This window comes from Dendrobates tinctorius, unplaced genomic scaffold (assembly GCF_039654945.1).
Source record: "Dendrobates tinctorius isolate UK_male_01 unplaced genomic scaffold, ASM3965494v1 ptg000105l, whole genome shotgun sequence".
NCBI classification, from domain to species: domain Eukaryota; kingdom Metazoa; phylum Chordata; class Amphibia; order Anura; family Dendrobatidae; genus Dendrobates; species Dendrobates tinctorius.
In genome coordinates, this window is record NW_027361773.1 from 11432409 (window position 1) to 11451243 (window position 18835).

The window sequence follows — 18835 nt, forward strand, 5'->3', positions numbered from 1 at the left end:
TTAGTAGAAAGCGGCGGGGGGCGTGGCCGCGATACAGGAGTAGGCCCGAACTGAAGCCGGGGCCTAAATTAATCGTGGCGGCCGCCTGTCAGCACAGGGGCGGCGCGGAGGAACCGCAACATGAGCGCTGCCGGGGAAAAGACCCCTGTCCGGGATAGGGACAGCGGCTGACCTCAAAAAAGGGCTGCCTGGAGGCGCGGGACGGCCCCGGAGACCCGCAGTGCTACCGCATCCTAGCTCCAAGGGAATCTCTCCTGACCAAGTCCAGAGACGAGTGGGGATCTAATACTCACCCTGTGCCGGGCCCGAACCCTGAAAATAAAGGTACCTTCTGATTGAAGCTTGTCTGCGTCTCATCCGACCGACAGGCTCTGGCAGGCGAGTGGGTGGGAGACGGACGACCAGGACTCTCAGAAAAGCCGACACGTATACATGTTGGCGTCCGCCCGGAAGGCTGCTGGTCCTGGTGCAGAGAGCTGCGAGGATACGGGGTGGCAGTACACGCCGTACTCGCAGCCTCTTCGTGGGACTACAGAGGTGACTATTCACCCTGTATCCCTCCGGAGAAACCTGAAAAGGAACGACGCACATCGAGGTAGATATGGGTCTAATGAAAGACCCGTGTCCACCTCCTACTGACACTAAGCTAAACTGAGGAATTCCCTGCCGGTCGGTGGGGTGTACACTGCGGAGGAGGAGCTAACCTTTTTTTGTGCATAGTGTCAGCCTCCTAGTGGCAGCAGCATACACCCATGGTCTCTGTGTCCCCCAATAAGGCGAACGAGAAAAATGGTTAATAGCATAGAGTGTAGATTTTCCTGGTAAGTTATTAAAAAATTCTTCCGGTAATTCATCTAACCCAGAAGCTTTTTCATTTTGGACCTTTTGAAGCGCCAACCTGTCTCCTCCTTCCCTTGTTAGTCTTGATAGTGGGTTAATATCGAAGAACCTCTAAACATCCCCTTTATGGGTGTTATTTTTAGTTGATTATAAAGAAGAATACAATTTGTGTAGAGTATGAAGAATGTCTTTAAACTCTAATATTTATACCATGTCCAGATAATAATCTAGGTACATATGGTAACCCAGTTTGGGCTCTAAGAATAGTTGCCAGTATAGGTCTCCTACTCTCACCCTCTAATAATGTCTGACTCACGAAAAATCTTTTTTGTATGGCTAGTCCAAATAAATGGAATTTCAACAGTTTCTTGGCTTCTTTTAGATTACCAGTGGTATGGGCAGAGGGGTCAGCAATAAATGTTGACTCAGATTAACAAACCTGTTCTTGCTGTTTGTGCGTGTGTTCCCTTGTTTTCGATTTTATTTTATTAATCTCACTTATGTACAACCCGACAACATATGCTTTCATAGCATCTCAAACCGTTAATGATAACCCAGCGATTAATACAAAGTATTCACTTATATTTATCTTGTAATGAACAACCAATATTTTGACTGCAAAATGGATTTAACCACCATGTTCCCCCATTACTCATTCCATGCATAACGAACTGCAATTGTACCCATAGAGGAGAATGATCTGAAATGCTTCTTGGCAATTGTTTTTACATAAAGGTAGTATATGTGCAATACCAATAGCAAGGTCTATTCTGGATAACGAGTGGTATTACGTTGTAGTAAGAGTATTGTGTAATGGTAGGGCGTTTAACCTGCGAAATGTCTATCAATCCCATTTTTGATAAAACCCTAGACAGTGATGTTTGTGTTGTTCTTTCATATCTGCTTTAACTTATACAGAGAAGGAATATATAAATCCACTATGATGACAGACATTGTGTATGGAGCAGTAAATCGAGACAACTCATCCCTATAAGTTTATAACCACCTTATTGCACAAAGATGGGATAGTCTTATGGACCATGAGTCTTACGCCTACGGAATGAGTGGAATATAGAGTGGTTACTATTCTATGGGATGATACCCACCCATTTATCCATTTTAAACGAGCAAGAAGTAATTGTCAAAATGTGTCATATGAGTTCATCAGTTGGGAGACTATATTATCAGATTGGCAGATGTATCTAAAGAAGTACGGTACCTTAAAATCATAAACCAACAACAATAAAACGACATTTACGTCTTCGTAGAAATTCCTCCTTAAGTAGTGGCATGTGTGACCGCTGGGAGCAGCAGGAAGCCGGTGGCTGACACTGCGCGCTACTGAAGAGCAATGAATAATCACTGCTCTCTGCAATGAACAGTCCAGGTGAGTATTCTGGCAGCTGTGCTCTGCTTGTGAGCAGCGCATGACATCCCTGCTATGTGCTGCTTATAAGCATTTAGCAGCTGCTGGCAATGGAGCAGGACACTGCGAGGGAGTGGAGGAAGTGTAATGATTTGGTGTTTTTTAATCTTTTCTGGTGAGGACATGCATACCAGGAACGGGATGGGACCAATCAATCATACCAGGATAAGGATGAGACCATTCATACCAGGAACGGGATGGGACCAATCAATCAATCAATCATACCAAAATAAGGATGGGGCCAATCATACCAGGATGCCAAAAAGAAATGAATATTCATTGCCTGTAAAGCAGTGAATATTCATTTCTCTTTGACAGCGGGCACAGGAGTTAGCCGCAGCTCCTGCCTCTGTGAACCGCTGGTCCGCCGAAACCGCTCCCCCACCTACCCACCACAACCAGAGCCGGTACCATCCGGACTATAAGACACACCTCCCAATTTTCCTCCACATTCTGGGAGGAAAAAAATGCGTATTAAGCTATATGACCACGTTGCAGAAATGCTGCGGAAATGTCAGCAGCATTTCCGCAAGTCCCTGCCGCGGGTAAAACGCATGCGGAATTCGCATGCGTTTTCCCGCAAAACACAAGCGTTTTGCAAGCGTTTTTAGCTTGCGGAATGCTTGAGCTTTCCAAGCGATTTGAAGCATCGCTTGGAAAGGTGATTGACAGGTTGGTCACACGTCAAGCATAGTGCTTGACAAGTGTGACCACTTTTTTACTATTGATGCTGCCTATGCAGCATCAATAGTAAAAGATAGAATGTAAAAAATAATAATAATAAAAAAAATAGGGATATACTTACCCTCTGTCGGCCCCCAGCGACGCTGCCGGCAAGCTCCGTTCCCAGGGATGTATTGCGAGTATCACCTCAGATGACGTAGCAGTCACGCGACTGACGTCATCTGGGGTGATTCGCGCAATGCATCCCTGGGAACGGAAGATGCCGGCAACATGGCGGACAGGCGGGAGAGCTCCGGGGGCCTTCAGAAGGCAAGTATATCCCAATTTTTTATTTTAATTCCATTTTTTACAGGTACAGTGGGGCAAAAAAGTATTTAGTCAGTCAGCAATAGTGCAAGTTCCACCACTTAAAAAGATGAGAGGCGTCTGTAATTTACATCATAGGTAGACCTCAACTATGGGAGACAAACTGAGAAAAAAAAATCCAGAAAATCACATTGTCTGTTTTTTTTTCATTTTATTTGCATATTATGGTGGAAAATAAGTATTTGGTCAGAAACAAGCAATCAAGATTACTGGCTCTCACAGACCTGTAACTTCTTTAAGAGTCTCCTCTTTCCTCCACTCATTACCTGTAGTAATGGCACCGGTTTAAACTTGTTATCAGTATAAAAAGACACCTGTGCACACCCTCAAACAGTCTGACTCCAAACTCCACTATGGTGAAGACCAAAGAGCTGTCAAAGGACACCAGAAACAAAATTGTAGCCCTGCACCAGGCTGGGAAGACGGAATCTGCAATAGCCAACCAGCTTGGAGTGAAGAAATCAACTGTGGGAGCAATAATTAGAAAATGGAAGACATACAAGACCACTGATAATCTCCCTCGATCTGGTGCTCCACACAAAATCCCACCCCGTGGGGTCAGAATGATCACAAGAACGGTGAGCAAAAATCCCAGAACCACGCGGGGGGACCTAGTGAATGAACTGCAGAGAGCTGGGACCAATGTAACAAGGCCTACCATAAGTAACACACTACGCCACCATGGACTCAGATCCTGCAGTGCCAGACGTGTCCCACTGCTTAAGCCTGTACATGTCCGGGCCCGTCTGAAGTTTGCTAGAGAGCATTTGGATGATCCAGAGGAGTTTTGGGAAAATGTCCTATGGTCTGATGAAACCAAACTGGAACTGTTTGGTAGAAACACAACTTGTCGTGTTTGGAGGAAAAAGAATACTGAGTTGCATCCATCAAACACCATACCTACTGTAAAGCATGGTGGTGGAAACATCATGCTTTGGGGCTGTTTCTCTGCAAAGGGGCCAGGACGACTGATCCGAGTACATGAAAGAATGAATGGGGCCATGTATCGTGAGATTTTGAGTGCAAACCTCCTTCCATCAGCAAGGGCATTGAAGATGAAACGTGGCTGGGTCTTTCAACATGACAATGATCCAAAGCACACCACCAGGGCAACGAAGGAGTGGCTTCGTAAGAAGCATTTCAAGGTCCTGGAGTGGCCTAGCCAGTCTCCAGATCTCAACCCTATAGAAAACCTTTGGAGGGAGTTGAAAGTCCGTGTTGCCAAGCGAAAAGCCAAAAACATCACTGCTCTAGAGGAGATCTGCATGGAGGAATGGGCCAACATACCAACAACAGTGTGTGGCAACCTTGTGAAGACTTACAGAAAACGTTTGACCTCTGTCATTGCCAACAAAGGATATATCACAAAGTATTGAGATGAAATTTTGTTTCTGACCAAATACTTATTTTCCACCATAATATGCAAATAAAATGAAAAAAAAAACCAGACAATGTGATTTTCTGGATTTTTTTTTTTCTCAGTTTGTCTCCCATAGTTGAGGTCTACCTATGATGTAAATTACAGACGCCTCTCATCTTTTTAAGTGGTGGAACTTGCACTATTGCTGACTGACTAAATACTTTTTTTCCCCACTGTATATGGTACCCAGGGCATGGAGGAGAGTCTCCTCTGCTCCAGACCCTGGGTACCATCCGCACATGAAGCGCTCACTTTACGCATGGTGGGCATAGCCACATGCGTAAAGTGAGCGTTCAATGCAATCCTATGGCTGCGGAATCACGGCGATTCTGCAGAAATAATGAACATGCTGCGTATTTTACCGCTATGCGATTCCACAGCTGTAAAATCCGCAGCATGGGCACAACTGCGGAATCCCATAGGATTGCATGGGATGCGTTGATAGCACTTCCGCTGCGGAAAAAAGTGGCAAAAACGCTTAAAAAAAAACGCTAAGAGGGCACACAGCCTTGTAGTCCAAAAAATACAGTACATGGAGCTGCACACAGAGCCAGTAAAGTCTGCAGATTTAGTGTGGCAAGAAACCAGGGAACCTCAGAAAATAAAAACTCTATGCAGATATTGTATTTAGTCATTTTGTAACACAAGACACCAATGATGCAAGGAAATTGATGATTTTAACATGTAAAGGTAGAATTATAGAATGAAGCTGGAGCTTTTCTCCAAATTGACTCAGGCAAAAAATACTTTATAAGCAGTTTTAAAAGTCAATTGTTAAATTAACTACAATACATAGCAATATAAACCCTTTTCAGTTTTACCTTTTATATTCAAAAACTTTTGGTGTGGAAAAAGGAACAAGGCGTTAAGTTGAACGGAGTTTCTGTCAAAGATACCTGAAAAGCAAATATGTTTTTAGTTTCAGAAGGAAAAAAAAAAAAAAAAGTGAAAACAAATATTCAAAAGATAAAATGTTACCTGTGCGATTCGGAAGTATAGCAGAGTTCACCAATATAAGAAAGCCTTGGTCATTTAATACTTTAATTAGTGCCTAAAACAGAGATGACAATTGTGAAACAAATAAATGACTGACAGGTTCGGGATTTTATGAGCTTGTCACACAAAGAATTTCCCCTTTCTATATTAGGCTATGCATATACAGCTTCTTCCATACAGCCATGTAATCAAATTGACTTCACAGGTGTATCACCAAAATTTATACCATTGAACAGTGAAGAAAAAAAGAAAAATTACATTTAACATTAAAATTGTCATGGTCCCAAATTTTACATTTTCACAGGGCAAAAATGCGTAAAAATGGTACCAAAATTTGTGACACTTTCTGCTGAACCTGACAATATCCCATAAGCTGCTGTACAGTACTGCTTAGCCACACTGCGAGACTCGGGAGGGACGGAGTGCTATTTGCCTCCTGGAGTGCAGATTTTCCTAGAATAGTATCCGGACTCCATATAATGAGCTCCTAAGTGCTACAAAAGAAGAATCCTCCCTCAAGTGGCCCGATTTTGCAAATTATACCAATTTGGGAATTTATCTAAACATGTAATGGCGGTTTTGACTTCATGGATGTTTTCCAGAAACCAACGGCAGTGAATGTTGCCGAGTGAAAACTGCAATTCTGCCATAAAAGTGCCCAGTACATTATGCCAAGCCAAGTTCATGGATTCTGAGACACACACCTGAAAATTAAGCGGACTGTCATCGCTACAGAGATGAAAGACATGTGGACGCTATATGTGGTTTAGGCCTCCTCAGAAAGGGAGGGGGCATTTCAATTTGGGAGCGCAAGACCTGCCACCGTAGCTGGCAGACCCAGAGATCGTCAGTTGACCTTGGGTTGATATAAAAACGATTGGACCCTTGCAATGACATCGTGGGGGCGAGCACTGATCAGAAGGGAGTGGACGCCCCCCCCCATGAGGGCACTGTTCCTGTGTTTGCACGATCAGCAGAATTCACAGATACATCCATTTGCAGAAACGCACTGCAAAGTAGGACGTTAACAGTACATCCAATGTCGGGAAGGGGTTAATACATGCAAGCTTTAGTATAAAATGAAAATTAAGAGTTGCACATGTCACAAAGTTTCAGTTTATGGAGAAAAGAGAAAGTATAAGTGAAAGTAAACACCTCCGCTAAGCTATTCTAAGAAGAAAAGTAGTCTTTTTTTTTTATCTACAGTACGTCAAACCCAAGAAGTAATTACCAGTAAACAGGGAAATAAACACTGAATCTTGTCTGGCGGATAAGTAACATTGTGTCTTCGAGGATCATCTATGTCAAGGTAAGATTACTCTATAATGTGGAGGTATGATATACACAATAGATATATTGGAGGGTGACTGTACTTGGATGCATATAACAAGGAGTTGTACCATCTAAGAAGAAAAGTCTGCAGTCTCTGCATTCCCTGTGTGGGAGGGTGGTCATGTGACTGCATGTATGCGATCTACCTACTAGTGGTCACGAGCAGATTACACTCTCTCCACTATCAAGATCAGCAAGGAACAACCTTATTACATTTTATTTGTAATATATGAAAAATAGGGATTTTTGTGTACACACCGTAAAATCCTTTTCTCCAAGCCATTCATTGGGGGACACAGAGACAGTGGGTGTTACGCTGTTTTCCACTAGGAGGACACAAAGTAAACCAGAAAAAGTTAACTTCTCCCCTGCAGTATACACCCTCTCGCTGGAAAAGCTTAAACAGTCAACAGTAACCATAACTATGTCAAAACCTAAGAATGCTACAATGAGCCAGTAGGTTAAACAGGGTGGGTGCTGTGTCCCCCAATGAATGGCTCGGAGAAGAGGTTTTACGGTGAGTACACAAAAATCCCTATTTCTCCTACGCCTCATTGGGGGACACAGACAGTGGGACGTCCTAAGGCAGTCCCTGGTTGGGGAGCATACATATGCTAACACCCTATGTACCGCTGAGTCAACACGGAGGTACTGCCGATTGCAGGATGCGTCTGCCGAGAGCTGCATACGCAGAGGCCTGAGAATGAATTTGGTAATGTTTTGTAAAAGTATGCAGACTAGACCAAGTCGCAGCCTTGCAGACCTGTTCTGCTGAGGCCTGGTGCCGAATAGCCCAAGAGGCACCCACTGAGCGGGTAGAGTGCTCCTTAATCCCTACTGGGACAGGCGCGCTCCTGACACGGTAGGATTCTTGAATCGCCAAGCGAATCCACTTAGCTAGCGTTGCCTTTGAAGCAGCTAGACCCTTCCTATGCCCTTCTGGAAGTATGAACAGGGCATCTGACTTGCGGAAGGGAGCCGACCGCGAGATGTACCGTCTCAAAGCCCTAACCACATCCAGGGTGTGGAGGGCCTTCTCAATGCGATGGACTGGTGCCAGACAAAAGGAAGGCAAAACAATTTCCTCATTGAGATGGAAGGAGGATACGACTTTGGGCAGGAAGGACGGGGACGTCCTGAGAACTGCCTTGTCCTGATGAAAGTTCAGGAACGGAGGGCAGCAGGACAGGGACGCCAATTGCGAAACTCGTCTGATTGACGTAATTGCCACTAGAAAGACCACCTTCCAAGAGAGGACGGTCAGTGGCACGTCCTGCAGTGGTTCGAAAGGAGCCTCTTGTAAGGCTCCGAGAACCAGGTTAAGGTCCCATGACTCCAATGGCCTTTTATAAGGAGGCGCCACATGGGAGACTCCCTGAATGAACATCTTGACCTGGAGTTTGCTGGCAATTTTGCGTTGAAATAGCACTGACGAGGCCGAAATCTGGCCCTTGAGCGAGCTGAGCGCAAGGCCTGACTTTAATCCAGATTGAAGGAATTCCAATATGACCGGAATGGAAAACATCAGAGGGGATTGACGATGATCCTTGCACCATGAAAAGAAGGCTTTCCAGGTGCCGTGAAAATGCGCATGGACACAGGCCTCCTAGCACTAATCATGGTGGAAATCACGTCATGAGAGAACCCAGCCTGTGCTAAAATCCAGGATTCAACGGCCTCGCCGTCAAAGACAGGGCCCCGGAGTTCTGGTGGTAAATCAGGCCCTGTAAGAGTAGATCCACGCGATCCGGAAGTCGCAAGAGTACGTCGGCGACTAGTTGTATTAGTTCTGCGTACCATGCTCAGCGTGGCCAATCTGGCGTGACTAGGATCACTGGTACTCCCTCCACTCTGATCTTCTTGATGACCCTCGGAAGCAAGGGAAGAGGGGGAAGATGTACGGGAGCCGGAACCGGTGCCATGGCAAAACTAGGAAGTCCGCTCCGATGGTGCATAGATCGGGCAATGAACCGAGGAACCTTGTTTCATCTTGAGGCCATGAGATCCACATCCGGAGTCCGCCAACGATGACAAATCTGCTGAAAGACTTCCGGATGAAGAGACCACTTTTGCGAGGCAATGCCTTGGCAACTGAGAAAATCTGCTGCCCAATTTTCTACACCAGGGATGTGGATTGCTGAGATAGGCGAATGGTTGGTCTCGGCCCAATGGAGGATGTGACTCACTTCGTGCACTCACTTCGTTCACTCCGTACCCTGCTCCGGGTACCTCCCTGGCACTTGATATACACTACAGCCGTGGCGTTGTCGGCTTGGATCCTGATGGGGTGACCTGCGAGAAGATGATGGAAACTCCGTAGAGCTAATCTGATCGCTCGTATCTCCAAAATGTTGATGGGGAGACGTGACTCTCGGGTTGATCAATGACCCTGTGCCGTATGGTGACGAAAGATCGCACCCCAGTCGAGAAGACTTGCGTCGGTGGTTACTACCAATCATCTAACTGGGAGAAAAGACCTCCCTTGATTCAGGGAGGACCTCAGAGTCCACCACCTGAGGGCTTGCCTGACCCCCAGGGACAGAAGGATCCAACGGTCCAGAGAGAACGGGTTCTTGTCCCAAGCTAACAGCAACGCATGTTGTAAGTGACGGAGATGGAACTGTGCAAATGGAACTGCTTCCATCGCAGCCACCATCTTTCCGAGAACTCTCATGCTGAAACGAATGGAGTGAGAAACTGGTCGGGAAAGAGTCCGTGCTGCCTACTGTAAGGCTTGGGTCTTTTCTGGAGGGAGAATGACCAACCCGCGGAAGTGTCCAAGATCATTCCTAAAAAGGAAATCTGCTGAGCCGATTTTGGGAAAGACTTTTCGAAGTTTATCTTCCACCTCAGGCGAGAGAGTGTATTTACGGTTATATCCACGGATTCCTCGCAGGTTGGAAGGGACAAACCCTTGATGAGCAGGTCGACCAGATATGGTAACACCACTAATCCCTGAGAGTGGAGAATGGCCATGACAGCCGCCACGACCTTGGTAAAGACCCTGGGGGCGGTGGCAAGTCCGAATGGCAAGGCAACGAACTGGAAGTGGTCCTCGTGAATTGCAAAACGCACGAACTGCTGGTGGGACGGGCAGATTGGAATGTGAAGGCAAGCGTCCTTGATGTCGATGGATGCTAGGAACTCGCCTTTTTCCATGGAAGCGACAACTGATCAGAGATTCCATTCGGAATCGCCGTACCTTGACAAACTGATTTAACAGTTTGAGATCCAGAATGGGTTGCATCGTCCCGTCTTTCTTTGGAACCACAAAAAGGTTTGAATAAAATCCTCTGAACCTTTCGTGATGAGGAACCGGAATAATGACTCCGTCCCATAGCAGAGCCTGAACAGCCTGAAGGAAGGCTCTTGTCTTTTTCTTGGGGAGAGAAGGGAAAAACCGAGTTGGAGGGGGGAGAAGAAAATTATATCTTGTATCCGGACGACACCAGCTCCCTGACCCACTTGTCGTGGACGACTGCGAGCCAGATGTAGCTGAAGGAAAGTAGGCGACCGCCTACTTTGTCGGTGTACGTCGGATACCGCAACAAGTCATTGGGTAGATCTATGATATCTGGCTCCCCTAGATCCAGAAGCCCTAGGCCTGGGGTTCCAAGAGCGGTTAGGTCTGTATGAGACCTGGGAGCCTCTGTCTCCGCGTGGGAACCGACCTGATCCTGAAGAGAAGGTAGAGGAGGACCAACCGGAATTGTTGCGAAGAGATCGAAAACGCGTCAGCTGTTGGCTGCGAAACGGCCGAACAGCCTTTTGTTGAGGAAGGAATTTACTTTCCCCCCGGTAGTATCAGAAATTAGCTGGTCCAGTTTTTCTCCAAAAAGACGACCCGTTTGAAAGGGGAGAGAAGTCAACGATCTTTTAGATGTGGAATCCACCCGCCAGTTGCGGAGCCATAGGGCTCTTCTATTGGAGATCGCATTAGCGGCAGTTTGAGCAGCGCAATTGGCGGCATCAAAAGAAGTGTCCACTACAAAGTCCGCTGCGTGATTTATCTGCCTGGTGACAGTGGTTTCCTCCGGAGCAAGATTGGTGCCCTGGAAGGAAGTAATCAAGACTTCTGCCAAAGTGGCCATTGCCTTAGTGACTCAAATTGCAGCGAAAGATGGAAAAAGCACTGCACCTGAAGCTTCAAAAACTGAACGGGCAAGGTAGTCAATTTGACGATCGGAGGGGTTTCTGACTGAGGAGCCCTCAGAAACGGATAGGAGCGTTTTAGAAGCAAGACGTGATACAGGAGGGTCCACCGGAGGGGACTGTAACCAATCCTTCATTAGGTCTGGATCAAAAGGGTATTTAGCCTGAGTAGACTTTTGCCCTGTGAACCGCTTATGTGAACGATCCCTATGTTTCTGGACAATTCCCTTAAACTCCGGATGGCTGGTAAATAACCTGCGCACACGCTTGGTTTTCCTAAATGAGATAGGGTGTGCTGGAGCAGAAATATTTTCCTCATCCAACTTCAGAATCCTGTTGACTGATTCTGTAAGAGAATCAAGCGACTCTTGATCAGTTGGGGGATTCTGAGGGGCTGACGCGTCAGATTCAAATTCAGGGTCGTGCTCGCTGTGAACCTCAGGAGAGGGAGAGCGAGACAGGAGTCGCAGATGCTGAGGCGCGAACGGGACTAGGGGACGCATCATGGATCCGCTTTCTAGAGACCTGACCATCCCTTGAATGAGTACGGCCCCTGCTGGTGAACGGTTCCTGGCCAACGCAAGAGCCCTCCTCGGGACGTAAGGACACTTTCTGACAAAGAGTCCTACCGGAGGGAGAATATAGCCTGGGTCAGAGACGCCACCGACCGTGACAGGGATGCAGCCCACTCAGGGGTACTAAACGCAGGAGGCCCGTCAGCAGCGGCGGCGAGGGGCGTTTGAGCGTAGGCCGGGGCGCAGTCCGTGCCTGGGCACTGGGCAAGGCAGTCTTGCAAGTGGTACACACGGTAGAAAATGCAGTGCTTCTTAGCAGCCCGTTTAGCCTCCTTAGATTGAGACATAGCACTCCTGAAAGGGTTAACGGCAGAGTCTGTCTGCCGCTGCAGGGAATGTGCCGGGAAGGGGTTAAGCTTTAATTTGAGGGCAGATGCAGCTTACCCATGGTCCTGTGCTGTGTCCCCCGGGAGGAAAGAGGTGGCCCTGTGGTGTCACCCGGTATCCGGCAGAGTGCACGCCTCACAGCTCGTGTCCAAAGCAGGCCGAGGTAAAAGACATGGCCCCCGAGATTAGAATTGCGCGTCTCGTAAGGAATTAGAGGTGCCAGAAGGAGGGGGCGGCGACGTTAGCGAAGGCGGCGCTATTCAAATTGCGGCCTAGTAGGCCGGAAAAGCCGGGAACTAAATTTTTGGCCTACCCGAGCGCCGTCAGCGCTTCTCCCGGGGACCAGGAACTGACCCCATACCGCCACTCCAGTGCTCGGCAGGCCGCGCTGTCCGAGGCCATCCATGCTGGTCTTCTCATCCTCCTGGGATGATGTAGCAGAGCTGGAGGAGTTGTTAAAGGGGTATGCTCCATCGATCCTCCCTATGGCAGGGGGATGGAGAGCTATGGGGTTGATTCAGGGCATTCGGAAGCGCTGTTCCCGTCTTCTCCATTGCACTCCATGCACTTGCCCTTGTATCCGTGGATTACCGGGACCGTTAGGATCATCGCCATAGGAATCAGCCCCAATTGTCGCAGGAAAGTGTGCGGGGAGGTATACTCCGCATGCTTGCCTGTTGTTGGTTTGGGGGAGAGCGGGCCGTAGAAAGGAACCGTCGCCCCCTTCACTGCGTTAATTAAAAAATAAAAATTTACAGAAAATTCAAAAATAAAATAAAAAACGGTGGGGTCTGAAGCCAGACCCAAGTGCCTCCTATAGACACTAAGCAAGAACTGGGGAAATCTCATCCAGCGAGAGGGTGTATACTGCAGAGGAGGAGTTAACTTTTTTTCTGGTTTACTTAGCATCAGAGCTGTGGAGTCCGTAAGCCAAACCTGCGACTCCGACTCCTCAATTTCCCTTACACCGACTCCCACATATATTGCTTAGTGAAAAATTTATTGTAGTACAATGTGAACATCAGACATTTAATCATTTTTATGATACAATAATCAAGATATTTAGATAAAACATAATATATATTTATTGGAATACAACTTTAGAACACAAAAACTGTAATAAATTGTAAATATGTAATACACTATGTAATATCGATTACATACATACATACACGGTGTTCCAAATTATTATACAAAAAGAGTTTAGGAGTGATAAGGTTAGAATTTTTTTGTTTGTCATTTAAACTCATTGATGGTGATGTGTCAGGGCTCTTTATATCACTGAAAGCAATTGCAGATACCTGTGCAAATTAGTTTGGCAGGTGTGTTCAAATAAAGGCAAGACTACTTAAGAAGGCTGTTTCACATTATTAAGCAGCCTACATTTTTTGCCAAAATGGGAAAGAAAAAGGATGTGTCGGCTGCTGAGAAGCAACAAATTGTGGAGTATTTAGGTCAAGGCATGACTACAATCAACATTGCCAAGACACTTCATCATGATCATAGCACAATCAAGAAGTATGTAGCGGATTCCCAGCACACACGTGTGCGTGCTGATAAGGAACAATTGAGGACTCTTTCCAACAGGCAATTGCGTCAGGTTAAAAGAGCAGCTGCAAAAATGCCTTGTCATAGCAGCAGACAAGTTTTTGAAGCTGCTGGTGCCTCCAACGTCCCCCCGAACAACAAGATGCAGGGTCCTTCAGAGGTTTGCAGCTGTGCGTAAGCCATCCTGTCGACCACCTCTATCCACTGCACACAAGCAGAAACGGCTCCAGTGGGCCAAACGATACATGAAGCCTGACTTCCAAACTGTTTTGTTCACCGATGAGTGCCGTGCAACGCTCGATGGTCCAGATGGATGGAGTGGAGGATGGCTGGTTGATGGACACCCCATGAAAACACGGCTAAGGCGCCAACGAGGAGGTGGAGTAATGTTTTGGGCTGGAATCATGGGGAGAGAGATTGTCGGCCCCTTTAGGATCCCTGAAGGGGTAAAGATGAACTCCATAATCTATGTGGAGTTTCTAAAACAGCACTTCCTGCCATGGTTCAAGAGGAAGAACCGTGCTTTCCGCAGCAAGATCATTTTCATGCATGATAATGCACCGTCTCATGCTGCAAATAACACATCTGCATCTCTGGCTGCTATGGGAGGACAAACTTATGGTGTGGCCACCATCTGCCCCTGACCTCAACCCCATTGAGAACCTCTGGAGCATCATCAAAAGGAGTGTCTATGATGGCGGGAGGCAGTTCACATCTAAGCAACAGCTCTGGGAGGGTATTCTGTCCACATCCAAAACAATTGAAGCACAAACCATCAAAAAACTGATAAATTCAATGGATGAGAGAAGCTTCTTTCGAACAAGGGGTCCTATGTACAAATGTAACATCACCTAGAATAAAGTTTTGACTTGTAAACTGTTTGATTTCATTTTGAAATAAGCTGATAATGCTTATAATTTCACAACTGACCATTTTTTGGTTCAAAATAAAAATAAAAAGGTTGAAAACTGCTGTGCATAATAATTTGGAACAGGCATTTTGAGTGTTTCTTATTTTTAAAAATATACTGTTTTCATAGGCAGTTTGTTCAAAAACATTGCAATTATACTAGAATATTAGATGACTGGAAAACAACAATGACTGCAATTCATAGGTAATTTAGAGAAAATATTTTTTGCATAATAATTTGGAACAGTGTATATTGTGTGTGTATATATATATATATATATATATATATATATATATATATCACACTATGTAATAAACTATGTAAGTGGCAAACAACAGTTTTCAACAAAAGCATGCTAAATAACATTTGTGCAGTCTATGAATTTGTTCTAAGAAATAGAATTGCCTCCATCAGATCCTCCTTCATAGATGACCTCAAATCTGACCTAATAATTTTAAGGCTAGAGAACAACCTCTCTACACTAGAGGCCCCTTTACAATTAGCAATGCACCAGCGATCCGACCCGGTCAGGATCGCTGGTGCATCGCTAAATGGTCGCTAGTGAGCTGCCAAACAGGCAGATCTCACTAGCGATGTAGCGACACAGAAGCGGTCGTTACTTACCTTGCACACGCAGCGATGCCGACGTCCTCCCGTCCGCGTCCACACGTTGCTCGTCGACGCCAGCAGTAAGCGCCCGACGAGAAATGGGCCCGGCCGATCTCGCGCGATCAGCGACAGACAGCGGGGGGAGCCAGTCGGAGGGAAGTATCACACAGCGATATCGCTAGCAATATCACTGCTGCATCACAAAATCGGTGACGCTTTAGCGATATCACCATGTGTAAAACCCCCTTAACTTGGGTTGGAGGCAAAGCCGTAACCACATGGGCAACATCTCTAACAATTTCCGGGTATAAAGGAATTGCCTCATGCACAGTCAGTATTGATGAATTTTTCTATTTCGTTGAGAGCAAGTGAAACATTTTGCTGAAATATGGTCATATGGTCAAACTGCTTGCTATAGGAGACGGAGTGAAATCTTTTTCCTTGTGGCAACGCTTTGCCTGCTCCATGTCATCCAAATACTTGTCAAAGTCAAACTCCTCATCTAATGAGGATGAAGATATGGCAGCAGTAGCACTATCAAGACCCAAGTCCTCTAGCGCCTGGGAGTCCTCCTGTAGGCCACTCATCCTAACTGCTACCTCAGTCAGAGGTGCTTTTCCTTTAGTAAGTGGTTGATCATCAAGCAGCATACAATGACTTGGGTCCACATAAACAGCTGCCAGAAAATTTTTATTTTCCAATAGCTGTGTCTCTCTCCGTTTCATTGGAGCAGAAGTTCCATCTGCGATTAAACCTCCTCTTTGGGACAGGCAAAATAGCAAGTTCTTCCACTCCCTTATGAAAATGCCAGGAGTTAAATCCTCAGCTTGTAATTTTTTAGTCATGGTAAATGGGTGATTAAGCAATTCCTTCAATTCAGCCACCTGTGTCCATTGACCTTCATTTAGGGTTACCTGAGGGTTCGCCATATCTATAAGAAACGGTTTTAGTTTGAGCAATTGCTCATTCATTAAATAAGTGCTGCCCCACCAAGTGGCTTGATCGACAATTGCCCCTTTCCCAGCACGTCTCTTATAGATGGAATCAATTTTAGGGGTTCTGGCGGCAATAACCAATTTCCTCACTTTTCCAATCAGATTTCCAGCAAGTCCCTCTTGCAGACTATCTCTTATTGCCAGCTGCAGCGTGTGCACAACTTTCTCACTTTCTCCAGCTCAGGGCCCAGGAATCGGATCCTGTGCAGGGCAGGCAACCCTCCTCGCTCTGGTGAAGACGGTAGAAGACAGGACAGAGGAGGGGAGATTGCCCCCTGCAGTATGGAGCCGGAGGAGGACGTGAGCACTGCAGCATACGAGTTTTGATAGGTGCTGCCCCTCGCTGGCTACGGCCATGATTCACACACAGCATTTTTGCGGATCCGTTTTTTGCAGTAAAATGCAGTGACTCTGGGCATCCCAGCAAAGTCAATGGGTTTTAAGATATGACAGACACATTGTTTTGTGAGGAACCGTTTTTGGGCTGAATGAGCATGTCAGTTTGAGTAGCGTCTTTCTAACCTGCTTTTGCTATTGAAAACATTATCTATGAGCTCAAAAACCTTTCAAGTGATGCGGTTTTTTAAAAAGCTGATCTGCTTTTGCAGCTGAAAAACGTATCCTCAAAAAACGCAGCAAAAACGCTGTGGGTGAATGTAGCCTTAGATCAGGAATAGAACAGCCATTTATAGGACATTTCATAACTTTCCCAAATTCCTTTGAAAAAATATTCAGCACATTCTGCATTCAACTACTGTACCCAATTTATTATATATTTTAGGAGTCGGTCCATTTTATACCGACTCCACCAAAATGAGCACCGACTCCGACTCCACAGCCCTGCTTAGTGTCCTCCTAGTGGCAAGCAGCATAAGACCCACTGTCTGTGTCCCCCATTGAGGCGTAGGAGAAAAGTACAGCGTTTACAATTACAGAAGGATTAAATCATAATGCAGAAACAGTACGAAAACAGAAGGAGATCAAAGCAGAAACGCCTTATGGATGGAAGCTGAGACCTTCTATCAGTGCAAAGCACCACAGAAATGTGGCATTCTTTCACCATCCTAGACACATCAAACACAACTGTGATATAACCATATTTTGGAGAGACATCACGTTTTTGTTGTTTCCTAATGCCAAAAATCCAGCCACTTGAACTTAAAGCGTTGATGTCCCCAGATAAATATATCCGTGGATGGTGTGGAAATCACATTATTGTAGGTATGGCATGGAAATATTGCATTTCCTTTGCTGTGCGGTGGCCCTGATATGGGGCCATTCCCTTCTGCATATTTTAACACCACACTGCCTGTGAGAATAAAAAAAGACAGGAATTGTAGTCTTCCGGTCACTGACAGCTCCTTCTTTGTTAATCTTTAATCCCCTATTTACAGTAGATGCTGCTGGGTGTCCAGTGATATCCAATTTACCTATTGCATAACTCCTCAATCTTATTATAAAAAAAAAAAAAAACATAATTGTGCAATTTTTACATTGGCAACTTTGGCTTTGTTGTTTTTTTTTTTTGTTTGTTTTTTTAGATACTTCCTTTTCTTTCAGGAGGAATTTTCAGTAGGTTCCTTAGAGGCAGAATTACAAGGACAGGTAACACCTCTCCAGACAGCTAATAACACAAGACCCACCATTAAAAATAGGAGTTGTTACAGATGAACCTGATCCCCCTTTCCTCCTCTCAGTCACTTTTGCACGCTGCTTTGGGAGAGCAGAATTAACTGGATTTCTTTTTTTTCTGGGGACAGCACAAAGATGCTAGAAAAGCGCTATCAGTAACGTGGAATCCCCCTATATTTCCATTGACAGACCTGATGTCACGGGGTTACCACAATAGGGAGGAGCTGGAAGACTGCAAATTCCAAACTTTGCTAAAAAAATAAATAAATAAAATTGCGCAGTTTTCCGAGACCCGTAGCATCTCCGGTTTTGTGATCTTCGGTTGGGTGAGAGCTTATTTTTTGCGCGCCGAGTTGATGTTTTTAATTATACCATTGTGGTCCAGATACGATCTTTTGATCGCTCGTTATTGCACTTTAATGCAATGTCGCGGCGACAAAAAAAAAACAAAAAAAGAAAGAAAAAAACACATAACTGGTGTTATCACTTTTTTCCTCGCTACGCAGTTTAGCGATCAGGTCAACCTTTTTTTGTTGATAGATCGGGCAATTCTGAACACTGTGATACTGAATATGTGTATGTTTGATTTTATTTTTATTTTGAATGGGGTGGAAGGGGGGGTGATTTGAACTTTTACATTTTTAAACATTTTTTTTTTTTGCTTCAATAGTTTCCATAGGAGGCTAGAAGCAGGTACAACTCAATCGGCTCAGTAACATAGAGGCGCCTCTATGTAGCTGAATTACTGACTTCCTATGAGCGCCGACCACTGGGTGGCGCTCACAGCAATCCGGCATTGACAACCATAGAGATATCCAAGAGACCTCGGGTTGTCATGCTGACACACCGGTGACCCGTGATCACGTGACACAGGTCACCGATGTGCGCATTTCCAGCCCGATGGCCGTAAGCGCCATTTAAATGCCGCTGTCAGCAGCATTTAACTAGTTAATAGCCAAGGGTGGATCGCGATTCCACCCGCGGCTATGGCGGGCACATGTCATCTGTTTAAAAACAGCTGAC

At 45.7% G+C, this 18835-nt stretch overlaps 1 protein-coding gene across 7 annotated transcripts in view; it reads right to left on the minus strand.

Moving 5' to 3' along the window:
• The window catches only part of TASOR2 (transcription activation suppressor family member 2), a 176921-nt gene that overhangs the window by 88874 nt on the left and 69212 nt on the right, over positions 1–18835 (minus strand). For all 7 annotated transcript variants that reach the window (XM_073589069.1, XM_073589071.1, XM_073589070.1 and 4 more), the window contains 2 exons: positions 5715–5787; positions 5558–5632 (listed from right to left, as the gene is read on the minus strand). In XM_073589069.1, the coding sequence (XP_073445170.1) occupies positions 5558–5632; positions 5715–5787 (148 nt within the window). The remainder of the gene's footprint in view (positions 1–5557; positions 5633–5714; positions 5788–18835) is intronic.